The sequence below is a fragment of the Octopus sinensis genome, linkage group LG11 (genome assembly GCF_006345805.1).
Source record: "Octopus sinensis linkage group LG11, ASM634580v1, whole genome shotgun sequence".
NCBI classification, from domain to species: Eukaryota; Metazoa; Mollusca; class Cephalopoda; order Octopoda; family Octopodidae; genus Octopus; species Octopus sinensis.
Genome location: NC_043007.1, coordinates 19,940,488 through 19,968,055, shown reverse-complemented (window position 1 = coordinate 19,968,055; position 27,568 = coordinate 19,940,488). Strand labels below are relative to the sequence as shown.

The 27,568-nt window shown below is 38.6% G+C and overlaps 2 protein-coding genes and 1 long non-coding RNA gene across 4 annotated transcripts in view; 2 read left to right on the top strand and 1 right to left on the bottom strand.

The window, feature by feature from the left end:
- Positions 1-13,171, top strand: part of LOC115217532 (ribonuclease DdI) — a 39,421-nt gene extending 26,250 nt beyond the window's left edge. Inside the window, exons 7-11 of one of the 2 annotated variants that reach the window (XM_036507174.1) lie at positions 3,999-4,112; positions 5,930-5,978; positions 10,081-10,152; positions 12,212-12,437; positions 12,481-13,171. In XM_036507174.1, coding sequence (XP_036363067.1) covers positions 3,999-4,112; positions 5,930-5,978; positions 10,081-10,152; positions 12,212-12,421 — 445 coding nt within the window. In that variant the 3' untranslated portion in view covers positions 12,422-12,437; positions 12,481-13,171. Of the gene's footprint in view, positions 1-3,998; positions 4,113-5,929; positions 5,979-10,080; positions 10,153-12,211 lie in introns of both variants that reach the window. The other variant, XM_029787257.2, reaches the window with a different exon arrangement.
- Positions 13,172-16,076: 2,905 nt separating this feature from the next.
- On the top strand, positions 16,077-17,052 carry LOC118765337. Its single transcript, XR_005001174.1, has 2 exons — positions 16,077-16,471; positions 16,504-17,052. It is a non-coding gene; the product is annotated as an uncharacterized LOC118765337 (long non-coding RNA).
- Positions 17,053-22,142: 5,090 nt separating this feature from the next.
- Positions 22,143-27,568, bottom strand: part of LOC115217425 (arpin) — a 41,507-nt gene continuing 36,081 nt past the window's right edge. The window contains exons 4-6 of the mRNA XM_029787122.2: positions 27,065-27,286; positions 24,884-25,056; positions 22,143-22,193 (exon numbers count right to left, since the gene is read on the bottom strand). Of these exons, the coding sequence (XP_029642982.1) occupies positions 22,185-22,193; positions 24,884-25,056; positions 27,065-27,286 (404 nt within the window). The 3' untranslated portion in view covers positions 22,143-22,184. The remainder of the gene's footprint in view (positions 22,194-24,883; positions 25,057-27,064; positions 27,287-27,568) is intronic.

Below are 27,568 nucleotides of genomic sequence, written 5' to 3'. Positions count from 1 at the left end.
GCATGGGTTGGACGGTTTCACTGAGAATGGGCAAGACAGAAGGTTGCACCAGGCTCCAATCTGATCTGGCAAAGTTTCTACAGCTTGATGCCCTTCCTAATGCCAACCACTCTGAGAGTGTAGTGGGTGTTTTTTACATGCCACTGGCATGAGGGCCAGTCAGGCAGTACTGGCATCAACCACATTCGAATGGTGCTTTTTACGTGGTCACCGGTTCGGGTGCCAATCAGGCAATACTGTCATTGACCACAACAATGACTTCACTTAACTCAACAGGTCTTCACAAGCGCAGTTCATTGCCCGGTGATTGAAGGGTACTCTTAAATAGGCCAGTTATTCTGGTCAAGCTTCAGAACTTGTGAAACAAAGGTGGTTTGAACAAACGGTTGTGTTGTGCCCGGTGGAATTTCAAGTGGGGGTGTTTCATTTTGAGTTTGTTCCAGATGGTTATACTGTGAACACTAACAGTGTTTTAAAAGTCTGCTATGCAGCACCGGTCAATCAAAGGTGTGCACTCCTACAGCATGACGGCAAGCTGGCAAAGGCGGTGAGCTGGCAGAAACGTTAGCATGCCAGGTGAAATGCTTAACGGTATTTCGTCTGCTGCTACGTTCTGAGTTCAAATTCCACTGAGGTCAACTTTGCCTTTCATCATTTCAGGGTCGATAAATTAAGTACCAGTTATGCACTGGGCTCGATCTATTCGACTTAATCCATTTGTCTGTCCTTGTTTGTTCTCTCTATGTTTAGCCCCTTGTGGGTAGTAAAAGAAATAGGTATTTTGTCTGCCACTACGTTTTGAGTTCAAATTCCGTCGAGGTCGACTTTGCCTTTCATCCTTTCAGGGTCGATAAATTAAGTACCAGTTACACACTGGGCTCAATCTGATCGACGTAATCCGTTTGTCTGTCCTTGTTTGTTCTCTCTGTGTTTAGCCCCTTGTGGCTAGTAAAGAAATAGTACTCCTACAGCATAACAATGCCTCAACACAGATTGCCAACATGACCGATTGTGAACCCGAGGGGCTTGAATTGTTGACCCACTCTGCCTATAGTCTTGGTCTTGCACCATCGGGTTATCACTTTCTCCAAGCCATGGCTTATTTCCTACATGGACGGAGGTTTAATAATATGAATGAACTTGAAAATGGTTGCAGGAGGTTCTTTTTGCTTGTAAACCAGCTAAATGGTATTAGCTTGGAATTGAGCTTCTGGTATAACCATGGCAACAGACAACAGAATATGATGGGGTATATATTTGATGAATAAATGCTTTTCAAGCGTAATTTTTTTGAAATCTTTATATATAAAACTGAAGTTGTGTGTGTGAGAGTCTGTCTCCTCCGATTTAGATTCCTAACTACTCCCACATTTTGCAGTGCAGTTTAACTAAAAGCGGGTATCTTATAGTCGTGATTCATATCGAGCCCTTCTGGGTATTAGCGCTCGTCTACGATGAGTCTACGATTTAAAAAAAATTTACCATCATTTTTTCGTTTTTTTAATGCATTTTTTGCTCGGTTTATATAAGGGAAGTAACTCTCTAAAAATGCTTATATAGTTATTTCCCTTACAAACCCGAGCAACGCCGGGCGATATTGCTAGTATTAATTAAAGCTTGAAATACAAAAACTTTTGACTCAACTGTGTATGTGAGAGTGAGTGTGATATCACATGTGTGGCCATGGGGAAATATTATGTTACTTGGAAATAGGTAAGGGTTGGCAACAGGAAGAGTATCCAGCTGTAGAGAATTTACTTCAATAAACTGCATCTGACCCATGCAAGCATGGAAAAGTGGGTGTGAAAATAATGACAATGATGATGATGTGGAGGAGAAAGATATACCATCATCATCATCATTGTCTAACGTCCGTTTTCCATGCTGGTATGGGTTGGATGGTTTGATTGGGGTCTGGGAAGCCCGGAGGCTGCACCAGGCTCCAATCTGATCTGGCAGGGTTTCTACAGCTGGATGCCCTTCCTAACGCCAACCACTCCGAGAGCGTAGAGGGTGCTTTTTACGTGCAACTGGCACAGGGGCCAGAAGGGGGCTGGCATCAACCACATTTGGATGGTGCTTTTACGTGCTGTCGGCATGGGAGCCAGAGATATAACCAAGTACCATACTGCATATTCTAACATGCAATGTTTAATTATATCAGCACAGCATCCTTGTCTGGCTCTTCTTGAATTCTATCCATTGTCCAGTCTGTTTCTTATACACCTTTCTGCTATTGATCCCAGCAGAGGCAAGACAGTATTATTCCACACTTATTGCATGTACATGAACATCGAACCAAATATCAATGGAAACAGTAGTTGTGATACCTGTGCTGGTGGCACATAAAAAGCACCATCCGAACGTGGCCGATGCCAGCCCCGCCTCAACTAGCTTCTGTGCCAGTGGCACGTAAAAAGCACCAACCGATTGTAGCCGATGAAAGCCCTGCCTCGAATGGCTTCTGTGCCGGTGGCACATAAATAGCACCATCCGAATGTGGCCGATGCCAGCACCGCCTCGACTGGCTTCTGTGCCGGTGGCACATAAAAAGCACCAACCAATCGTGGCCGATGCCAGACCCCTCTGGCATCTGTGCAGGTGGCACGTAAAAAGCACCCACTGCACTTGCGGAGTGGTTGGCGTTAGGAAGGGCATCCAGCTGTAGAAACACTGCCAGATCAGACTGGAGCCTGGAGCAGCCCCTGGCTCCCCAGACCCCGGTCGAACCGTCCAACCTGTGCTAGCGCGGAAAACAGATGTTAAACGATGATGATGATGATTGGTGAAATATTTCCAGTTGGTTTAGAGTTATTAAGACGATGCTGTTGTTTAGCTCTATATTTAAGAGATCTCTCTTTTATCTCTCTTTTACTTGTTCCAGTCATTTGACTGCGGCCATGCTGGAGCACCACCTTTAGTCGAGCAAATCGACCCTGGGACTTATTCTTTGTAAGCCCAGTACTTATTCTATCGGTCTCTTTTGCCACACAGCCACTCCTCATGGTGAAGAAAATAGTCCAAGTTACACTATGCCTCAATAAAATACAGAGTAGTAATGACTGGAAGACAATTTATCAAAGGTCTGCTTGATTATATCTGATTCAGCAATAAACATTATTTACATTATTTACATTTGACAGATATTTGTCCTCATCTTGCTTGTTGTTAACACAACGTTTCGGCTGATATACCCTCCAGCCTTCATATGTCGTAGTGGTTAAGAGCGCGAGCTACTGACCCCAAGATTCCGAGTTTGATTCCAGGTAGTGACCTGAATAATGACAACAACAACAACAACAGCAGCAGCAACAGCAACAACAACAACATCGAAAAATACCTTAGGAATTAGAACCCAGGTTCGAAATTTCCCCAAGACACCTGATGAAGGCTGGAGGGTATATCAGCCGAAACGTTGTGTTGACAACAAACAAGATGAGGACAAATATCCATCGAATGTAAATAATGTACATAATTCTTCAGGCGCAGGAGTGGCTTTGTGGTAAGTAGCTTGCTAACCAACCACATGGTTCCGGGTTCAGTCCCACTGCGTGGCACCTTGGGCAAGTGTCTTCTGCTATAGCCTCGGGCCGGCCAATGCCTTGTGAGTGGATTTGGTAGACGGAAACTGAAAGAAGCCTGTCGTATATATGTATATATATATGTGTGTGTATGTATGTGTGTGTGTGTGTTTGTCCCCCTTGACAACTGATGCTGGTGTGTTTACGTCCCCGTTACTTAGCGGTTCGGCAAAAGAGACCGATATAATAAGTACTGGGCTTACAAAGATTAAGTCCCGGGGTTGATTTGCTCGACTATAGGCGGTGCTCCAGCATGGCCACAGTCAAATGACTGAAACAAGTAAAAGAGAGTAAAGAGTATGTCCTTTTCTAAGATGGTTTGGTGGAATTACAGGGAAATTTGATTGTTTTTGAGCACAAAGTTTTAATCACTGACTTAGTCTTTCGAATTCACTCTTTTTCTCTCTTTTATTCTAGGAAGCATGAGTGGAAGAAGCATGGTAAATGTGCCGCAAGGCAAGGAATGATGATTCCAGAGTCTACTTACTTCAAAAAAGCCCTTGATTTGAACAACCAACTCGACATTTTCCGGTATGTGAAAACAAACCTGTTATTTTTTGGGGTTTAGTGTAAATCAGTACTTCTTAAACTATGGGACATGACCCCATTTGGGTTTGCAAAAATTAAATTCAAACACTTGTGTGTTATTTCACAAACATACCTTTTTTACCTTTTTGCTCTCTTAAATAGAAGCACTCCGTCGGTTTTGACGATGAGGGTCCCAGCTGATACGATCAACGGAACAGCTTGCTCGTGATGTTAACGTGCAAGTGGCTGAGCACTCCACAGACACGTGTACCCTTAACGTAGTTCTCAAGGAGATTCAGCGTGACACAGAGTGTGACAAGGCTGGCCCTTTGAAATACAGGTACAAGAGAAACAGGAAGAAAGAGCGAGAGAAAGTTGTGGTGAAAGAGTACAGCAGGGTTCACCACCATCCCCTGCCGGAGCCTCGTGGAGTTTTAGGTGTTTTCACTCAATAAACACTCACAATGCCCGGTCTGGGAATCGAAACCACGATCCTCCGACCACGAGTCTGCTGCCCTAACCACTGGGACATTGCGCCTCCACAATTTCACAAACATACAAAGCCTAAAACTACTTTTATCTTGACGAATAATATAACTATTTTGTTTAGCAAAAAAATAAATGATTTATATATTTATTTGTATGTTTTGAATGGTTGTATACTGTCAATTTAACGTGACAGTAGGGGATTACACCACCGCTGTTTAGCCCTAGGAAGCATCGACGCCTCCTAATGGCTTCAACACTTTTTTTTTCCTGTGTCCTTATATATTTACGAAGGGGAAAAAAAATGTGTCGAAGCCATCAGGAGGCGTCGATGCTTCCTAGGGCTAAACAGCGGTTGTGTAATCCCCTACCGTCACATTAAATTGACAGTATACAACCACTCTATCGTCCCACCAGCGTACATATCTCTATGAGATATTTAGAAATTTAATATTTCTGATTTTGTATGTTTTATTTTATATTGAATTCCGGGTGGCGCAAAAAATCTCATGATGTAAAATGGGGTCCTGAACTAGAAAAGTTGAAGAAGTGCTGGGGTAGATAATAGTGGTATCTGTACATCAATCTATCCATCTGTCCATCCACCCATCCACCCACTAAAGGAAAGCCAATATCAGTGGAAATATATCTGAAGAAGAGAATCAACCCTTTTGATACTAACTTGTCTGAGACTGCTTCAGCTTCTATGATCCAAACTCACTGTTTTAACCCTTTCTTTACCATATTTATTTTGAGATGCTCTGTGTTTCTATCAATTATTCTACATATAACAAAGAATTTAGTAAAATAACTTAGTTTATCATTCAGCTAGTGTTAAGAACATAAATTGTGACTAAGGTTTGGTGGAAGATTTTAATTCAAAACTTATGAAAGCAAGACATTTGTACTACAAAGCCAGAGCCGGTTTCAGCTGGGTTGATATCAAAAGGGTTAATGTGGCACCATCACTAGTGCTTTCTACATGGCACCAGTATGAGTGCTTTTAACCCTTTTGTTCCCATATTTCTGTTGAGATGCTCTGTGTTTCTTTCAATTATTCTACATATAACAAAGAATTTAGTAAAATAACTTAGTTATCATTCAGCTAGTGTTAGGAACATAAATTGTGACTAAGGTTTGGTGGAAGATTTTAATTGAAAACTTATGAAAACAAGACATTTGTACTACAGAGTCAGAGCCAGTTTCAGCCGGGTTGGTAACGAAAGGGTTAATCCCTCAAGCATCCACTTTTGAGAAAATATTTTGACTTGTTATGATTTTTAGGGATTGCTATTTAAATGTAAGTGATCTTATACAGTTTCCTTATGTTGCAGAGCTCTGAAGAAAAGTAACATTGTTCCATCGTATGATAAATTGTACAAGGTTAGTGGTTTCCAAGATTAAATAATAAAAGCTTTTGGTTGGTAACTGAGGAATCTGGGTTCAATCCCATTCATAGCTTGTTTTTCTTTATCAGTTACCTATTTTTTTATTATTATTATTATTTTTATTTTATATTTCTTCATGCATCCGTTAGTTTCAATTTGCATAAATGTATGCCAATATAACCCCCCCCAATAAAAAACCCTCACCTAGCATTAAAAATCATATCAAAGTAGATACTGGAGCTCGGTGTAATTCTTTTCTACTCTAGGCACAAGGCCTGAAATTTTTTTTGGCGGGGGGGGCGGGTAGATTAGATTTACCCCAGTATGCAACTGGTACTTAATTTATCGACCCGAAAGGATGAAAGGCAAAGTCGACCTGGGTGGAATTTGAACTCTGAACATAAAGACAGACGAAATACGTATTTCTTTACCACCCACAATGGGCTAAACACAGAGGGGACAAACAAGGACAGACAAACGGATTAAGTCGATTACAGCGACCCCAGTGCGTAACTGGTATTTATTTAATCGACCCCGAAGGGATGAAGGGCAAAGTCAACCTCGGCGGAATTTGAACTCAGGACGTAGTGACAGACAAAATACTGCTAAGCATTTCACCCTGCATGCTAACGTTTCTGCCAGCTCACTTCCTTCATATACATTCTTTTCTACTCTAGGCACAAGGCCCGAAATTTGGGGGGAGGGGCGAGTCAATTAGATCGACCCCCCCAGTGTTTCACTGGTACTTAATTTATCAACCCCGAAAGGATGAAAGGCAAAGTTGACCTTGGCGGAATTGGAACTCAGAATGTAAAGACAGATGAAATACTGCTAAGTATTTCTCCTGGTGCGTTAATGCTTCTGCCAGCTCACCGTAATTCTCTATCTTGTTGGTTCCTGTCAAACTGTCCAACTCATGTCAGCATGGGTAAAAGGCTTCCCAACCATACGGCCTTGGGTTCAGTCCCACTGAATGGCACCTGGGACAAGAGTCTTCTTCTATATCCCCAGGCCAACCAAAGCCTTATGAGTGGATTTGGTAGATGGAAATTGTGTGGAAGCTTCTGTGTGGTATGTGTGTCACTGTTTCTTTATTTTGACATCGTGTGATAGTTGTATACAGGAAGCACTGTCATATAAGCAGTGTCCTTCCTTTCCAGTCTTCCATGAAAACATGTCTGGCCATGAGGGGTGGGGGTGGGGAACAGGTGAGGGGTGGTGACAGGATGTAGATAATCCTCTTTGATAAATTCTGTGGTCATTAAAATGGTGATGATGATGATGATGTTATGGTGATGGTGGTGTTGATGGTGATGGTGGTGTTGATGGTGATGATGGTTGTGGTGGCAGTGCTGCTGCTGATGATGATTACAATCCACTTGTTGCTCCCGTCATCTCTCATAGCCACTGCTGCTTTCCCGTCTATGAACTAACATCCTCTTCTTCCTCTTTATATAGTGAGAATTTACAAAAAAAAAAAAGCAAAAGACAAAGACGCGTGTGTAAACAACAAACAGATGTATTAGTTTAACGCTCGGGAAGTGAGAAAGTCTTTTACGTTTCGAGCCTACGCTCTTCGACAGAAAGGAACACAGAAATAAACAGGGAGAGAAAATAGAGAAAGGCTTAGTGGCTAGCGATATACATACACACATATATACATATACATATAAATATATATATATATATATATATATATATATATATATATATATATATATATATATATAATATATATATATATAACTATATACATATGTACATATAGATATATATATATATAACTATATACATATAAATATATGTATATATATATATATATGTGTGTGTGTGTGTGTGTATACACATATAAATATACAGCACAGCCTGGCTCATAAACACCATACTCTTCTACGTGTTTATTCAGATGATTGAATTTCCAGTCTCGTTTCCACATGAATACATCTTGATCGCATTTGCTTTAATTATTTCTATTTTCTTTCTATAGTCCAACATATGGCAGTGTTTTTCTCTGTTCTCTGTTCTTTGGTCTCCAACTCACTCAACCGTGTATATTCAACAATCTCACAAATACTTATTGTTCACTTTTGATTTACTTTCAGCAGTATTCATTATTCATTCCGGTTCATTAGAAGCAATTATGCCACACTAATAACATATTATATTTAGAGGCACCTTAACCCCTTTGTTTCCATATTTCTGTTGAGATGCTCTGAGTTTCTTTCAATTAATTTTAAATATAACAAAGAATTTAGTAAAATAACTTAGTTGTCATTCAGCTAGTGTCTGGAACATTAATTGTGACTAAGATTTGGTGCAAGACTTTAATTCAAAACTTATGAAAACAAGATATTTGTACTATAGAGCCAGAGGCAGTTTCAGACAAGTTGGTATCCAAAGGGTTAAATTAATCATTTGCTAATTCTTTGGTTCCCATATTTCTGTTGAGATGCTCTGGGTTTCTTTCAATTAATTTTAAAGAATTTAGTAAAATAACTTCATTATCATTAAACTAGTGTTAGGAACATAAATTAGGACTAAGGTTTGGTGGAAGATTTTAATTAAAAACTTATGAAAATAAGATATTTCTAGTCAGATCCAGAGATGGTTCCAGTCTGGTTGGTAACAAAAAGGTTAAACGTACCTCTACATTTGGGCAGATGCACATTAGAAGTAATTGGAAGGGTGTGGATTGAAGGAAATTTAGGCTATTATTTCTAGCAAATAGAGTGACCACATTGAGGTCTCCTTCTCTTATGTCTTCTGCTGATTATTTTCCTTCTTAACCCTTTCGTTACAGTATTTATTTTGAGATGCTCTGTGTTTCTTTCAATTAATTTTAACTATTACAAAGAATTTAGTAACATAATTTCATTATCATTAAGTTAGGAACATAAATTGTGACTAAGGTTTGGCAGAAGATTTTAATTGAAAACTTTTGAAAACAAGACATTTGTACTACAGAGCCAGAGGCAGTTTCAGTTGGTTTGGTATGAAAAGGGTTAAAGCAGCCAGCTAGAAGAACCATTACTGTGTTAGGTAAAATGCCTAGTGGTATTTTGTCTGTCTTTATGTTCCGAGTTCAAATTTTCCTGGGGTTGAGTTTGTGTTTCATCTTTTCAGGGTTGATAAAAACTAAGTACCAGTTGAACAAAAGGGTCACTGTAATTGACTTACCCACCGCCCTTGAATTTGCTGGCCTTGTGCCAAAATTGGAAATCAACATTTAGAGGCAAATTTCATCATCTGACAGGATCGCTTCCTTTAATGACCCTCTCCCCTTTCAAAAGATTTTTTTTTTGTCTTGCAAGGTACTTGGTGATCCTGTCAGTGCAGGGACCACTTCGAAAGCATCCAGTCCACACTGTGAAGTGGTTGGCATTTGGAAGGGCATCCTGCTGTAAAAACCTTTCCAAAACTGACCTCACCTGTGCTTGTGCTATGTAAAAAGCACAAAGTCCACTCTGCTGGACAGGTGGTGTTAGGAAGGGCATCCAGCTGTAAAAATCCTGCCAAAACAGTCTCAGAAGTCTGTTGCAGGCCTCTGCCTGGCCGGCTCCTGTCAAACCGTCCCACCCATGCCAATATAGAAGGTGGACATTAAACGATCATGATGATGATGATGACATGGAGTCAAGCAGTGGTTGACATTCCTAGCCATCATTCACAGTGGTCAATAAAATAAAAAAAATTAACCATTTGCTAGTGTTCAGTTAATTAACCCTTTAGCATTCAGATTTCTTTGTGAAATTTATTGCTTATTTATCCATACTGTTTTTGAATTAATCACATATTATTTTGCAGCTTCAAAATTTAAATGGTGTGGCTATATATTTTTAAAATGACATTGTAGGGTAGGTGTGAGAGGTTGGATCCAGACAGTTTTAACATAAAACAGATGGATTATTTGGGCCGGATATGGCCGGATTAAATGCTAAAGGGTTAAATTTGTTTCACAAATGAAATATCTTTGCATTGATGTAAACAAACAAAAAACAAAAAAAAAACTCTTTATTCTTTCGTTCTTGTATTTTTATTGTTGTTGCTGTTGGTCTTGCCATCGTTTATACTGATAGTATTGTTAATTTTGTTTGTAGGTATCTGACATAAAACAAGCTTTGGAAAGGGCATATGGTGTCACAGTTAACCTGAGTTGCAAGACGAAAGATGTAAGCTGAGAACCCTATGTTATTTATAAAGTTGACAACTGTTTGATCTTTTAACATTTAAATGCGTTTTAGCAGCCAACTGGCTTCCGTGCCGGTGGCACGTAAAAGGGCACCATTCGAGCGTGATCGTTACCAACGTCACCTTACTGGCACCTGTGCCCATGCTAGTAGGGTGCCAAGAGCATCATCCGAGCGTGATCGTTGCCAGAGCAGCAAACTGGCTTCCGTGCCAGTGGCACGTAAAAGGGCACCATTCAAGTGTGATCATTACCAATGTCGCCTTACTGGCACCTGTGCCGGTGGCATGTGTAAAAGATTCGAGCGAGGTCATTGCTAGTACCGCACTGCCAAAACAGACTAGAGCCTGGTGCAGCCTCCATGGCTTACCAGACCCTAGTCGAACCGTCCAACCCATGCTAGCATGGAAAACGGACGTTAAATGATGATGATGATGATGATGATATAAATATATACACTGTCTTGTTTTTGTTACTATTTTTGACCCTTCACAAAATCCCAAATTTTATTTAATTTGCTTTACAGGAGCAACTGTTATGTCGAAACCATATCATTGTTGCAAATTGCTCGAAATACAAAGTAGAAAAACAGCCGAAAAGTGATGAAGGATCGTTTTTCGTGTTGCTTGTATTGTTTTCTGTTTGTTTCTTTCGTTGTTCGCAAAAAAAATTCTTATTCCATGTTTTTATATTTTATGTTGTTTACGTTCCGTGGTGTCCTGTATCCATATATGCATGTATATACAAATATATGTATGTATATATATATATCTATATATATATATATATATATATATCGACTGGCCTCCGTGCTGTGGGCACGTAACAAACACCATCCGATCGTGGCCGTTCGCCAGCCTCATCTGGCACCTGTGTCGGTGGCACATAAAAACACCATCCGAGCGTGGCCGTCTGCCAGCCTCGTCTGGCACTGTGTCGGTGGCACATGAAAAAAAAAAAAAAAAACACCATTAAAATGAAGCTGGATCTCTTCCTGTCAGGTGTCCCAGATGAACCAACTTCAAGGCAGGAGGGGCAGATGAGGGCAGCTGCATCGAACTCTCTCATGCACCAAATAGCAGTTGCTAGAAAGCCTCCATGAAGTGAAACCAAGTAGCAACACCAAATGGCGGTGCCCCAGCATGGCCACAGCTCATAAGCTGAAACTAGAATCAATCAATCAATCAATCATCCGAGCGTGGCCGTTCGCCAGCCCCGTCTGGCACATGTGTCGGTGGAACATAAAATCACCCACTACACTCTCGGAGTGGTTGGCGTTAGGTAGGGCATCCAGCTGTAGAAACACTGCCAGATCTGACTGGCCTGGTGCAGCCTTCGGGCTCCTCAGACCCCAGTTGAACCGTCCAACCCATGCTAGCATGGAAAGCGGACGTTAAATGATGATGATGATGATGATGATGATATATATCTATATATATCTATATATATATATATATATATATATATATATATATATATGTATATATATGTATATATATATATATGTGTATGTATGCATATATATTTTTATATTGTTATTATTATTATTATCTCTTATATAAAATCTGCTCTGTCTGTCTCTGTGTGTGTCTTCTCGGATCTCGGGCATCCTCCATCCGATTGCACTCAAATTTGATATGTAGATACTGACGGTATCAGGGCATGTAGAAGTCTTGAAAAAATTACAAAAATCGATTCCAGGTAAGAATGCGATCGATAAAGCTGTGGGAAATCATTTTTCTTTGGAATAGAAAAAAAAGTCTATCTTTATTTCTTCTTTTGCTGGTGTCCCAAATTTAGGTTAAATCAGTGTTTCTCAAAGGGGAGGCCTATGGGACGGTCGGACAAGTTGTTTTAAGAAAATTTGGTTTAAATGTTTAACAACTCAGCACCGTCCATTGGATGGGGAGGCGTTTTGCTCGTATGTATATATATTTATACACGCACACACATACACATGTATGTAAGTATACTTGCGACCTCCTTAAAGTGTTTATGAACTGAATAATATGTTTTGTATATATATTTTCTTATATCTTCAGAAAAAGGCCTACATTACTGAAAGTAGGATTTGCTTGGACTTGAACTTTCGACCAATCAACTGCCATAGACCATATGGGAACTGTAAGCGAAGTGGCCAAGTGAAATACCTTCCCAGTGGAAGCCGAAGTATGCACGCTCTGCATCTTGGAAGCATTCAGCCTCTTCTTTTTGCACTTCTTTTTCTTCTTGTCCCTTTCTGGCTATCATGAGCTATCAGGATGTAACGATGTCTGGCAACCAAACGATAGTCTTTAAATTAATATATTATTTTTTCAATGTTTCATCTTTCAGTTTGCATTTCTAGCGAGAGATTTAATCGTTGCAGTCCAATGACTGAAACAGGTTATCTTGTGCTTTAAGCATTTCATGACAATACTTAATATAAAATATATCTTTGTTCTTTGTGCTTCTAATAATTTCGAAAATAGTCAAGAATTTGGTTGTATTTAATATAATAATTAACTTTTATTTGATTTCTATATTAAATTAGTGTTAGCTAATGTTTGGAGCATAACATAAGGAAAGATTCTTGCATAAAATTCTAATGGAGAACTTAATTTAAGCCTGGAAATATACTTAATATTTAAATTAGGTATATTTCCAGATTAATTTAAATCTGGATACTAAGGAAATTGATGCTTTTTATATCAAAGAACCAGAAATTGTCTCAAGTGATTTGGTTTGATTAGCAAATTTGCTCACATTCGTTATCTTTTCTTAATTACATGTCTTTTATTTGAGCTCCGGCAGAGTTCAATTAATTCCAGCTAAAGTTTGAAAAAAATTTTTTTAAATAAATATATAAATAAATAAAAAAAGAAGCAATGCTCCCCGTGACCTTTGCAGTTTGTTGCCGTGTAAGAACTATGTAAACAAATTCTGTAAATGGATATTGGTCATGTGACAAATTCTGTAAATGTGGAAACATTGTGAATAAAGCATTTTCAATTAATTATACATCTTTGGCTATCTCTCTATATATAAATGGCAAAATGTGTGTGTGTGTATCCTTTATACAAATCCACAATTTTTCAGTTAAAGGGCTTGCACTTTCTTTGGTCATTCAAAACCGTCCAAGGGTGGTTGTGAAGATCTTTTCATTTCCCCAGTTACTCCTGAAAGCCATTAAAAAAATCAAATATATTTCAGGTAATAAAAGTCTTTAATACAAGGGACGTAACTCACTTATACCACCAGTTTAATCTAAAGATATTAAACCATAGCAAGGGAAATAACTCTTTAAAACTCTGCATTTCCCTCCCTTTGTTATGTATCACACCTCAATACTGTACCAGACCAATTTATCCAATTTAGGACCGGAACTGTCCCAGATTTCTGGATTTTCCAGTTTCCCAGAGAATTTCTAAACGTTTGCTTAAAATCTCTATATCTATAAATGGCAAAATGTCTGTTTTTTGATTGGACAATTTTTGACAGGACAAAGAAAACCTTTTTTTTGCGCCTGTTGATTGTCGTGGTTTGGACGACCGAGAATTCTTGGATTCGGTTTTGAATCTAGGCTTGGAGAAGGAAGTGTTAATTTTTACAATCTTCATGCTGTCCCATTCACCTAGAGAATAGACAAGTTCTAGACACACCCAAACATTGAGAGTATCTTTCATTAGATTTAGTTGGTGGTGGTTCTCAATTTCTGTCAAGTTTACCAAGAACACATGGTTCTAGCTTACCTGGATGCCTAATTTGTGTGCGTGTAAGTCCACAAATCTCTTTGTCAGCAAAATGTTGCCTCGACTTGGATTGGTTCAATTTGTTGGAATAGCAGAAACATCTTAACACTGCATTCTGTCAACTCTATGGAGCTGATATGGCTCTGTCCTCGAATTAACTGACAAAAGTGGAGCTGTTGTTGTTTGGTGTATGAACTTCTAAGTACAGAAAGTGGTCTGTCACCTTAGTAACAGTAGCAGCTCTATTTCCAGTTATCTCCCCTGAAGCCCTCACTGTCACAACAAACTTGTATTGTCTCTAGTTGTTGCTCTCTCTCTCATTTCTCCTTATCTTTTATTCTGAAACGTGGCTGCTTCTGTACACCATGCTCTGCAACTTTTACTTTTACTACAATTAGATCCTGTAACCACAACAAATTACTCTCAAAGAAATTCCATAGCCCTCTTTTAAAAGTGGCCACAAAGGGGTAAATAATTACATGCAACAAGACCATCAACATAATCAAGGACAGAGAGAGGGAGAAATAAATGCTTTGATAATGTCTCCGGCATCTCTGCTTAATGGTGAGACCTTTGTCTTGGAAGGGGTCAACATTTTGGCAGGAGTAGCTGTGTGGTAAGTAGCTTGCTAACCAGCCACATGGTTCCGGGTTCAGTCCCACTGCGTGGCATCTTGGGCAAGTGTCTTCTGCTATAGCCCCGGCCGGGCCGACAAATGCTTTGTGAGTGGATTTGGTAGACGGAAACTGAAAGAAGCCTGTCGTATATATGTATATATATATATATATATGTGTGTGTTTGTCCCCCCTAGCATTGCTTGACAACCGATGCTGGTGTGTTTACGTCCCCGTCACTTAGCGGTTCGGCAAAAAAGACCGATAGAATAAGTACTGGGCTTACAAAGAATAAGTCCTGGGGTCGATTTGCTCGACTAAAGGCAGTGCTCCAGCATGGCCGCAGTCAAATGACTGAAACAAGTAAAAGAATATCTACACTTACAAAGAGAAAAGGAGCTATGGTGACCCCTTGAAGGATTATTTCTTCAGCTGGGTTCTCTGTTCTTTACTCAAAAATTGATGGGTTGTCATGCATGATGGTGAAGGCTTTGATATCTCATCCTCAATGCCAGAGTTCTACAAGGTTCTTCTGTTGATATGGCTTAAAGAAACCCACAGTTGATGTCTTTTGCTTGGAGATTCTGAGCTCTTCAATAGTTTTTAAAAGAGTAAAGATCTGTTGTAGGGTTGATTTGCTTTTACGGAAGCAGTTTTGGTCCCATGGTAGTGGAGCATTATTTTCAGTAATACATCTCTCAAGTTCAATGGAACTTGTAGTTGTGATCCCTGTGCCGGTGGCACGTAAAAAGCACCATCCAAACATGGCCGATGCCAGCGCCACCTTGACTGGCTTCCGTGCCGGTGGCACATAAAAAGCACCAACCGATCATGGCCGTTGCCAGCCATGCCTGGCACGTAAAAAGCACCCACAACACTCACGGAGTGGTTGGTGTGAGGAAGGGCATCCAGCTGTAGAAACACTGCCAGATCAGACAGGGGCCTGGTGCAGCCTTCGGGCTTCTCAGACCCCAGTCGAACCGTCCAACCCATGCTAGCATGGAAAACGGACGTTAAACGATGATGATGATCTCTCTAGCTCCTGGACTGTGTTACTCAAGATTAATTCATGGAAACATACTGAATTTATTTTAACCGATCCATGAGGGGAGCTGAGTATCTCCTCTATAGTAAGACAACTCTCTGTCCCTCTTTCATACTCTAACCCCTTGTTTGGCACTTAGTTACTTCTTTCAGTTCCACTCCCTCTCTCAGCTGAGAGGGCTTTGTCTTGCAAGCTACTTGGTGGCCCCACTCGTGTTGGGGGCCATGTAAAAAGCACCTGTGCTGGTGTCATGTAAAATACAGCCAGTATTCGCCGTAAAGTGGTTGGCATTAGGAAGGGCATCAAACTGCAGAAACCCTACCAAAACAGACAGCTAGAACCTGGTGCAGCTCTCTGGCTTCCCAGACCCTGGTCAAACTGTCCAACGCATGCCAGCATGGAAAATGGATATTAAATGATGATGATGAGTGGGGATGTTTTTGGTTTTTACAAAATAAAAGGAAAGAAAAAATACCAATGAGAAAAATATCTTTTATTTGTCATATAATATATAACATGTAAGTATATATTTATATATGTATGTATGTGTAGCATATATAATGCATACGCATAAATACTGTATAATTAGTGGAGGGGGGGCACTTTCGTTTTGATCAGGAATGCTACAAGATTGCTGATATATTGCGCAGAAAGATGATTGGTAAAAGTGATGGAAGAGAAAAGCAGATATTGTATATAATAACATAGCAGAAGCTCATCAGGGTTCGATTTTAAAACTACTTCTGATCAGAATGGTTTGTTCGTTAAACTGCATCAGATATTCAAAGTTTATTAGTATTATACAAGAGAATGTTAGCTTTAATTCTATTGTGAAATTTTACGGTTTGCTTGTAAGAACACCATGCATTGGAAGTTAATCATTAAAGCCTCAATAAGCCAGTCATTGATGATGTATTAGTCATTAGTCATTGAGGATGTATTAGTCATTAGTCATTGGGTTGTATAATGAATCAGTCATTAGGAGGGAATACGAATGGTTCAGTGGATAATTGACTAACTGGCATGATTCATTACTGAGCAACAATTACGGAGAATAATCAACTTAGTCTCCTTAATTACATTTGGACCCTTGGCAAATCAATGTACCCTGTTGGTTTTCACAGTTTAGTCAGGTTGGACTTTAGTTTCAGAAAGAAAGGGAGGTTTTATTTCAGATCTTGTAACAGTCCCATATCAAGGCAAACTACACTATTTGGAATCAGATAGGATAATCCCCTGCTACTTCTTGGTTAAGGGAGGGTTTAGTATTTAAGAGGGTGAAAATAAACAAAGAATGAAGAGCCCTTCCCCAACTCAATTCTGATTTAGCAGACCTATGATTAAAAGCATTCTAAAAGCATTCTAATCTTGACCCCCGCCCCCGTCCATGTTTTTAGGGTTATCTAAGATTACAGGAACTAATGTCACCTTTGCATTTTTTAAAGATAAAATGGCTGTGATTTCAAAGAATTTAACTGTTGTTACTAGAAAAAGAGACAAGCGAAAAACTGGTTGCCATCGGTTACAACGACGAGGGTTCCAGTTGATCCGATCAACGGAACAGCCTGCTTGTGAAATCAACATGCAAGTGGCTGAGCCCTCCACAGGCATGCGTACCCTTAATGTAGTTCCCAGGGAGATAGAGTATGATACACAATGTGACAAGGCCGGCCCTTTGAATTACAGGTAAAATTCATTTTTGCTGACTGAGTGGATGGGAGCAAAGTGAAATAAAGTGTCTTGCTCAAGGACACAATGGCACAATTATGAGCCGCATGCCCTAACCACTAAGCTATGTGCCTTCACCACTGTTGTCTCTAGCAGGTTAAGCAACCACATAACGATTCCTGATACATTGAGGTGTTACACAAACAACTTCAAGTGTCGCAATAAAAGTTTTAGAAAGAATTAACGGATAATCAATAGATAGGAAAGCATTTAGGAGTTTTGATTGAAAGCCGTTAACATGTCAAAGCAAATGTTGGCACAAATTACTAAGAACATTGTAAGGGGAAGCAGTAAAATCTCCTGGCAATGAAAGTATTGTAGAGAAAGTGCTAGTAGTTAGGGTTTCATAGCAAGCCAATAGAAGTGGCACTTAAGCTGCCTTTAGTGCCACTGTGAGTTGTAAGGAGTGCCATGAAATTTTCTACAGACATTCCTAATGTTGGGTTGTCAGAAAAAGTCATTTGCCTTTCATATTTGGCACTCCTTAGTCATGTGTCTGAAAAGAGGTAAAATTTATTGAAATTTCAAAAACAATAAACCAAATTTGTAGAGGAAGAACGGAACTACAAAAACCCAAGAAACACAACAATAATAATAAAAAAAAAGGCTTTTGTGTGAATTGAAAAAACATTGGAAAGGATCAAAATAAATGGAAAAAGCAAAACAACCTAATTCTTCAAATTTTGAGAGTGAAATCACTGCCTAGAGGTTTATAAAGGTTTTTACCAAAATTAAAGGATTAGCGAGTCAGATTTAAAGGAAAAAGTTGAAAAATCATGGTTATTTAAAACAAGAAAAGTATCATTGACTGGTGATTTTCAAGAGGAGTGTCACACATACCCTGTGGCGCAACAACAAGTGACTCACTGTGTCACAGATTTTTTAAAGTAAAATCCTTGAAATACTGAAATTTTGGTCACAGCTAAAGATCGTCAGAATTACTGGGTGTTTTGCTTTGTACAGTTGGATTCCAGTGCTCTAAGCCAAGAAGCAAACAGTCATCGTGTGAATTTGCAGGAGTAATGTATAAGCAATGTACCTGCTGTCAGAACAGAACAAATGCGACAAAAATAGGAATAAAAGTATTATACATAGATATATGTGTGTATGTATATATATATATGTGTGTGTGTGTGTGTGTGTAAATATATATATGTGAATATATGTATGTAGATATATATGTATGTCTATCTACCTATCTATCTATTTCTATCTCTCCATATATATATATATATATTCAGTAAAAACAATTAAGATTCAAGTGAGTTCCAATGAATTCACATGAATGCGGTACTCTCTTCGATACTTCATGAGTGTAGCCTCACCCCCTAGGATGTTTGGAAAACTCATATGTGTTTTGGCTGATGACTACGGGACACTTGTATTTGCTGCAATATTTGCAGCTTTTAATAAAGCTGTTCTTCGTATGAAACAATTGTACTGAACAACTAATCCATTCTTGTTGCTTTTTTCTTGTGTATATATATATATAAATTAGAAAAAAAACACCTTTCATCAATTCAATGATGAAAAATTAAATCATACCATCTAGAAAATTACCTATGTATATATTTGGTATATACCAAAGATATACGTTTTATTTATTATTTTGCACATTACTTAATCATCGTTATATGTTTTATCTTATATTTAATCTTTCTATAATAGGTAATTTTTCTAAATGGTATAATTTAATTTTTCATTATTGAATTGATGAAAGGTGGTATTTTTCTAATTTATATATATATATATATATATATATTGGAAGGTTTGGTGATGATGTACAGGTATTATATATTAGAAGAAATGAGGTACTCAGAAATCCGGATGGTTTTCATCATCATCATCATCATCATTTAGCGTCCGTTTTCCATGCTAGCATGGGTTGGACTACATATTATATTTACATATATTTATTAGTATGTTACATGTTTTTATAAATCATATATCATATATTAGCGCTTTCGTCCACACTCCTTTTATTAAAGCAGAAACTTATCACAGGACTGCTACTCACAACTGTCCGACGAACGGGAACGAGAAGCTCTGAGTAGCAGTTCTGTGATAATTTTCTGCTTTAATAAAAGGTGTGTGGATGAAAGCGCTAATATACGATATATGATTTATAAAAACATGTAACATACTAATAAATATCTGTAAATATAAAACCATCCAGATTTCTGAGTACCTCATTTTCTTCTAATATATATATATATAATATATATATATATATCTGTAATATAATATGTGACAATTATTAAGTTGCCATAATAAAACTCCGAGTTTTAGATGTCGGGGCGGAAATCTGTTCTGGTATCTCATCAGTATTTTTTGATTGTCTTAATAACTGACGAGATGCCAGAGCAGATTTCGGCTCCAACATCCGAAACTCGTTGTTTTATTATGGCAACCAAATAATTGTCATATATTATTGTACAGATAAATTCCTCTATTTACATAATATCGAGGTCTCATTTATTCTTTTGTTGTATCTGCAATGAAACTTACCATTTTGTAGAGAGAAAAACAGCCAGACAGAGGAAATATCTTCAATTGTCGGAATTAATAATAAATTCTGGTATATTCCGTCTTCAGTCTTTCATTTGTTATATACCTAAGGGTCATTCTGAAAGTGACCATGCCTTACCAGTTTTTTTCCGTCCTTGTTCTCATATACCTTCGCTGCTTTCTTCCAAGGAATCTAGTGCTTTTAGCTTAGTTTTTCCTTGGGGCTGGCCAGATTGGAACAATCTCGAGTATAACCAACCGAAATTGCAAAGATAATCTGGAACTCGACTGAGGAAAGAAAACTCCGAATGACCCGTCCTTGTTTCTTCTTGTCCCTTTTTTGTATCATCTGTCTGGATGTTTTGCGTTCTTGTTCCATTTTTTGTATTCCTTTATATATATATATATATATATGTGTGTGTGTGTGTGTGTAAAATGTATATATATGTGTGTGTGCATGTTTATATATATATGTATGCATATATGTGTGTGTGTGTATGTGTGTGTGTGCATATATATCATTCGCCAAGATAGATCGGTAGCCACTACACGCATGTTTTCTCTCTCCTTGTTTCTTTCTGTGTTCCTTTCTGTAGAAGAGCATATGCTTGAAACGTTAAAGACATTTTCAATTCTCGAGTATCATACTAATACATCTGTTTGTTTTCTACACCACCTGTCTTCGTCTTTTGATTTTTTTCGTAAATTCTCCCTATATATATATATGTATATATTGTTTGTTTTCATAAAATAATATAATAATAAAAACAATTTAACAGAAAACTGTAGAATTACATATTCATTGTATTTTCACAAAATGGCCGGTGACAGAGACTTCAAACTTTCAGCCAGCTAAGCCAAATGATGGCCTAGCTGGTCGAAACTTCGAAGTCACTATTGATACCATTCTTGTTAAAGAATAACAAATTTGTAGTCTACCAAAAGTATTAACTAAATTCTTCAGCTTAAATGTAAAATTGTTTTTATTATAACTTACATAAAAACAAACATTGATATATATATATACACACACACACATATATATATACACATATATACACACACACACACACACACACACACACATATATATCTATGTACAAATATACATATTAATAAACCTCCAAAGATATCACAAAAAAAAGGAAAAAAAAGAATATTACTCTACCTCCGGTATTGAGTACTATTTTCCCCACCTTGTTTCACATTTATGTGCCTACTCTTGTATACATATATACACATATATACTTATATGATAGGGTTGAAATGCAAGCTGTGTACTCTTGAAGCACATCTGCTGATTCCAGTATTCCAAATACATTTGCAGATGTCATATTATGTGAGATATGCATAAGAGTTGAACGTTACTGAGACTATTATTTGCTGAGTAAGTATATATCAAAACAGGAGATTGGAAACATCTTTTGGCATTATTTATTCACCTTTACACACGTTTCATTTGCTAATAGGAGTTACAAACTTGCATATATAGGAGAAACAGAGGATCTTTACGGTTTGAACGGCAGTTTTTTCTAGCAGTGACATATGAAATTGTCACTCATAATTATGACCCTAGTATCGATCTATTGCATTTCAATCTGTTTTAGGGTTATGGTTAGGGCTAGGGGTGGGGGGAAGGGTAGCTTTTTTTCTTCGCAAATGTAAATAAACCCAATCTGTTTCTTAAACGAGGGACATATTCATATGGCACAGAATGTTTTTTACCCCAATGGACGTCACTGATTGGTTGAAATTGCAGAAATTGAAGAAAAAAAAACAATAAATATTTTACAAACTATAGAATTTTCTCAAAAAAGCCAAGAGAAAAAGATGTTTTATAAACACATTCTACTAGTATACGAAGTTTAAATTTTTTTAGTTACCTAGAAATTATGTTAAAAACTGCCGTTCAAACCGAAAAGATCCAAAACAGATTGTATCACCCATTAGAGTTTTTTCATTCAGAGAAGAAAAAAAAATTATAAAAAGAGTTTAAATTTGGATGAAGCATTTATCCTACACGTACAATTTTATAATTCCTATTAGTGTATGAAACATGTGTAATGGTCAAAATGTAATACGAAAAATTTTTTCCAGTTTCTTGTTTTGACATACATACATACATTCATGTATGGTGCAAAAATAAAAAAAAAATATGGAGATAAAATTAAAAAAATACAAAATACATTGTGGGCTGATGAATATTATCATGGATGATAAGGGGACATAAAAAAAGGGCTAAATATTCAAAAGCTAAATATTCATAAGTGGGGCTTCTGTTGTAGTTCTATGGAAAAATGATGAATTTGAACTGTTGAAGTGTTGTATCTCTCTGTTTTTCTTTTTCTTTCTTCCTGCACGTTTGTCCACCTTTGTCTGTGTGTCTGTCTTAGTCATCCTGAAAATAAAGATTTAAAGAAAATGCTATTTACTAAACAGCTGAAATATCCCAGAATACAATGGCAAGTGTTATTGTGTGACCCCATGTCCTGTCATCTTATTTATCAGGGACTACATTATCCAAGGAGTTTTTTTCACTTTTAGGGGTGTAGGATGAGTGTAACTTTAAGGTAGTAGATCTCTGATAGACTTGGCCCTGTAGCGTGTAGCCATTTTCAAACAGTACTGCCAATTTGTGGCAGCTGGCAATATGATGTAATGTATTGCCGAGGAAATATGATTGTCGTTTTCCCATTGGTTGAAATAACTGCTCATATAGGAATTCTAAAAATTAGTTAAAGAATATTTTTAGGAGTGGCTGTGTGGTAAGTAGCTTGCTTACCAACCACATGGTTCCGGGTTCAAACCCACTGCGTGGCACCTTGGGCAAGTGTCTTCTACTATAGCCTCGGGCTGACCAAAGCCTTGTGAGTGGATTTGGTAGACGGAAACTGAAAGAAGCCCGTCGTATATACGTATATATAGATATATGTGTGCGTGTGTGTTTGTGTGTCTGTGTTTGTCCCCCTAGCATTGCTTGACAACCGATGCTGGTGTGTTTATGTCCCCGTCACTTAGCGGTTCGGCAAAAGAGACCGATGGAATAAGTACTGGGCTTACAAAGAATAAGTTCCGGGGTCGAGTTGCTCGACTAAAGGCGGTGCTCCAGCATGGCCGCAGTCAACTGACTGAAACAAGTAAAAGAGTAAAAGAGAGTATGTGATTTCAATTCTTTAAAGTCGAGTTGAGCAGTTATAAAAACCCTGGATTTTGGGGAAAACTTTAGTGTTTGTGGGATGTTACTAAACTCCACGACACTCACTCCTTTGAGAAATTGGTTATTGTTTTTATGCCATGTCTATGAAAAATCCAACAAGACTTGTTTGAATTGTTGAGATCTATAGAGTTAGTGTGAAGAATTAGTTAGCGTAAAAATTAAGTCGTAATTCTCTACGACAAAAGTCATAGGAATGACAACTAGAAGTCATAGGAATGACAACTAGAAGTCATAGGAATGACAACTAGGAGTCATAGGAATGACAACTAGAAGTCATAGGAATGGCAACTAGAAGTCATAGGAATGACAACTAGAAGTCATAGGAATGGCAACTAGAAGTCATAGGAATGACAACTAGAAGTCATAGGAATGACAACTAGAAGTCATAAGAATGACAACTAGAAGTCATAGGAATGACAACTAGAAGTCATAGGAATGACAACTAGAAGTCACAGGAATGACAACTAGAAGTCACAAGAATGACAACTAGAAGTCACAGGAATGACAACTAGAAGTCATAGGAATGACAACTAGAAGTCATAGGAATGACAACTAGAAGTCATAGGAATGACAACTAGGAGTCATAGGGATGACAACTAGAAGTCATAGGAATGACAACTAGAAGTCATAGGAATGACAACTAGAAGTCATAGGAATGACAACTAGAAGTCATAGGAATGACAACTAGAAGTCATAGGAATGACAACTAGAAGTCATAGGAATGACAACTAGGAGTGAGAAGAAACCCAAAATAATAAAGCAAGCATTTGTTTATGACTGTCTTCATCATTTTCAGAAGTGATGGAGGCTGAAAACACCTGGCTCTGGTGTTGACAGAGATCAAAGAAGTGACCCTTCAAGAAAGAGGAGGGGGGGGGAAACGTAGCATATTTAAAATTAATTGAAAGAAACACAGAGCGTCTCAAAATAAATACAGTAACGAAAGGGTTAAGAAGGAAAATAATCAGCAGAAGACATAAGAGAAGGAGACCTCAATGTGGTCACTCTATATGCTAGAAATAATAGCCTAAATTTCCTTCAATCCACACCCTTCCAATTACTTCTAATATGCATCTGCCCAAATGTAGAGGTACGTTTAACCTTTTTGTTACCAACCAGGCTGGAACCATCTCTGGCTCTGACTAGAAATATCTTATTTTCATAAGTTTTGAATTAAAATCTTCCACCAAACCTTAGTCACAATTTATGTTCCTAACACTAGCTGAATGATAACTAAGTTATTTTACTAAATTCTTGGTTATATTTAAAATTAATTGAAAGAAACCCAGAACATCTCAACAGAAATATGGTAACAAAATGGTTAAAATATATATTAGAGAAACAATTCTTAACCCTTTTGATACCAACTTGTCTGAAACTGCCTATGGCTCTGTAGTACAAACGTCTTGTTTTCATAAGTTCTGAATTAAAATCTTCCACCAAACCTTAGAAATACGGTACCTATTTCTTTATTACCCACAAGGGGCTAAACATAGAGAGGACAAACAAGGACAGACATAAGTATTACGTCGATTACATTGACCCCAGTGTGTAACTGGTACTTAATTTATCGACCCCGAAAGGATGAAAGGCAAAGTGCACCTCGGCGGAATTTGAACTCACAACGTAACGACAGACGAAATACAGCTACGCATTTCGCCCGGCGTGCTAAAGATTCTGCCAGCTCGCCGCCTTAGAAATACAGTACCGAAAGGGTTAAAGGAGATTAAATGCTGGATTGCTGTATGTTGTAGTTTTCTTTTGACAGCATCAGTTCTGATTACATTTTGACCACACCACACAGCCACAGGAGACAGAGAAAAAGATGGGCTTTTAAAACGCAAACGGGACAGAGGTGTTCATTTACTTACCCATTCATCATCACCTGCACATTCACCCTGGGCCGCAGCTACAGCTGTACTGGGTGCGTCGGTCAGTTTCAGGTTCATGATTTTCTGTGTCCAGCTTGATCCAATGTCCTCACCGCCACTATAGTTACCGACCGTCACTGGTTCTCCGTTTGCGTCCAGCTTGACAATGCTCTCTGTAAGTAACAAGAGAAGACTTTGGTTAGAGAGACAAAGAAAAGCTCCATTGATTGATGACTTGTTATGTTGTCTCTTGAAGCACTCCGTTGGTTACAACGACGAGGGTTCCGGTTGATCCGAATCAACGAAACAGCCTGCTCGTGAAATTAACGTGTAAGTGGCTGAGCACTCCACAGACACGTGTACCCTTAACGTAGTTCTCGGGGATAGTCAGCATGACACAGAGAGTGACAAGGCCGGCCCTTTGAAATACAGGTACAACAGAAACAGGAAGTAAGAGTGAGAGAAAGTTGTGGTGAAAGAATACAGCAGGGATCACCACCATCCCCTGCCAGAGCCTCGTGGAGCTTTAGGTGTTTTCGCTCAATAAACACTCACAACGCCCGGTCTGGGAATCGAAACCGCGATCCTATGACCGCGAGTCCACTGCCCTAACCACTGGGCCATTGCGCCTCCACTTGTTATGTAACACAGGGAGGAGACAATTGTTAATATAATGTGAAAGAAGGGAGGAGAGAGGTGACAGAAAGGGGCTGGGGAAGCCAGTGATATCATCATCATCATCATCATTATCATTGTTTTAATGTCAACATTTCCATACTTGCATGGGTTAGATGGAATTTTGTTGAGGTGGATTTTCTATGGCTGGAGGTCCTCTCATGACCAGACATGTTTTCACAGAAGATTGCATGAATGGTGAAAATTGTTTCCAACTATCACACAAAGCCAAGACAAGAAGTTGCTAATGCTCTCTATCACACACATACACACCCGTTTGTGTGTGTATATTGTGTATGTATATTTATGTGTGTGTGTGTGTATATATATATATACATGTACATGATGGACTTCTTTCAGTTTCCAGCTATTGAATTCACTCACAAGTCTTTGGTTGACCTGGGGCTATAATAAAAAGCCAATGCCCAAGGTAGGACAGAACCCAGAATCATGTGGTTGGGAAGCAAACTTCTTACCACACAGCCACTTTCTCTTGATGAAGGAACTAGAGTTATTGTAATGTCTCTGTGTGACTATTTACTGGCTGCATACCAAGGGCCTTTTTGCATATTCCATCTGCAAATTATGAATACTTTGATTATTACATAAGTACAAGCTTCCTGAAACAGCTGTTAAGAAATTAAGTAATCTCTTCACAGTACTCTGTATTTTTCATGCTCTATCTAAATATATTTGTATATATGTGTCTATGTGTGTGTGTGCATGTGTGAGTGTGTGTGTATATATATACACACACACAGCTATACTCCTTAGTACTGAGACATGGGCTCTGAATGCAGAAGACATGCTTCTTACCACACAGCCACTCTGCATCATATAATATATATAAAGGGAGAGAGAGAGAGAGAGAGAGAGAGAGAGAGGAGTGGTAGTAATTGTTTGAAGTGAGTATTAGTGTCGTTAACGGAATTCTTAATTGGCATCATCTCAAACACTATTCTGTTAATGGTCTTACCAACAGAGGGGAAATCAATCAATGTCTTAATTGACAATGAAAGCAAGGAAAGGAATATTTGTTGTTTGTTCCTTCTCGAGCCATACCTGGCTCATAAGGGCCGGTTTCCTGGTTTCTTGGGCTATAGATTCCCCACCTGGACGGGACACCAGTCCATCGCAGGTGAGCTGCAAGATGCAGGAGGAAAGAGTGAGAGAAAGTTGGGACTGGTTTCCTTGGCGTATAGGTTCCCCACCTGGATGGGACGCCGGTCCATCGCAGGTGAGCTGCAAGATGCAGGAGGAAAGAATGAGAGAAAGTTGTGGCGAAAGAATCAGCAGAAGTTTGCCATTACCTTCTGCCAGAGCCACGTGGAGCTTAGGTGTTTCGCTCATAAACACACACATGGCCCAGTCTGAGAGTCGAACCTGCGATCCCTCGACCGCGAGTCCGCTGCTCTAACCACTAGGCCATGTGCTTCCACACGAGGAAAGGAAAATGCAATGACACTACTTAACCAGTGGGAGGAGTGCTTAATGCTAAAGTCTTACCGATGAAGGGAGAGTCCCCACACGTCCTTAACCGGATGTGGTCACTTTCTACAAGTTCCATCTTCATTGTATGAGTTTCTTCAATCCAGAATGAAATCAGTTCCTCTTGGCGTTCGACTTCAGGCTGACTTATAATTGTCAGGGCATTCAATTCCTCTTTGCAGATCAAAGATACCAGGTCTTCTAATTTCAAAGCATCAGATTCACCGACAGCTGCCACCTCTGGCGGAAGAAGATACTGAAAGATGGTATTTTGTCATGGAAGAGAGAATACAGTATTAACAACCATATCTTAGCATTACTTGAACAGTAAATCTGTGTGGTGTGGCGGACGTAAAGAATGTGGACCGCAGCCCCTCTTGTTATTTTTTTTTTTTTTACAGAATCCCCCATTTTCAAGTATGGAAATTCTGATATACTGTAAAAAAAAAAGAAGCTCTTTTTGAAATTTTAATTTCCCCTCTCCACTCCCAAATTCTTCAATTTTCACTTTTTCCATTTTTT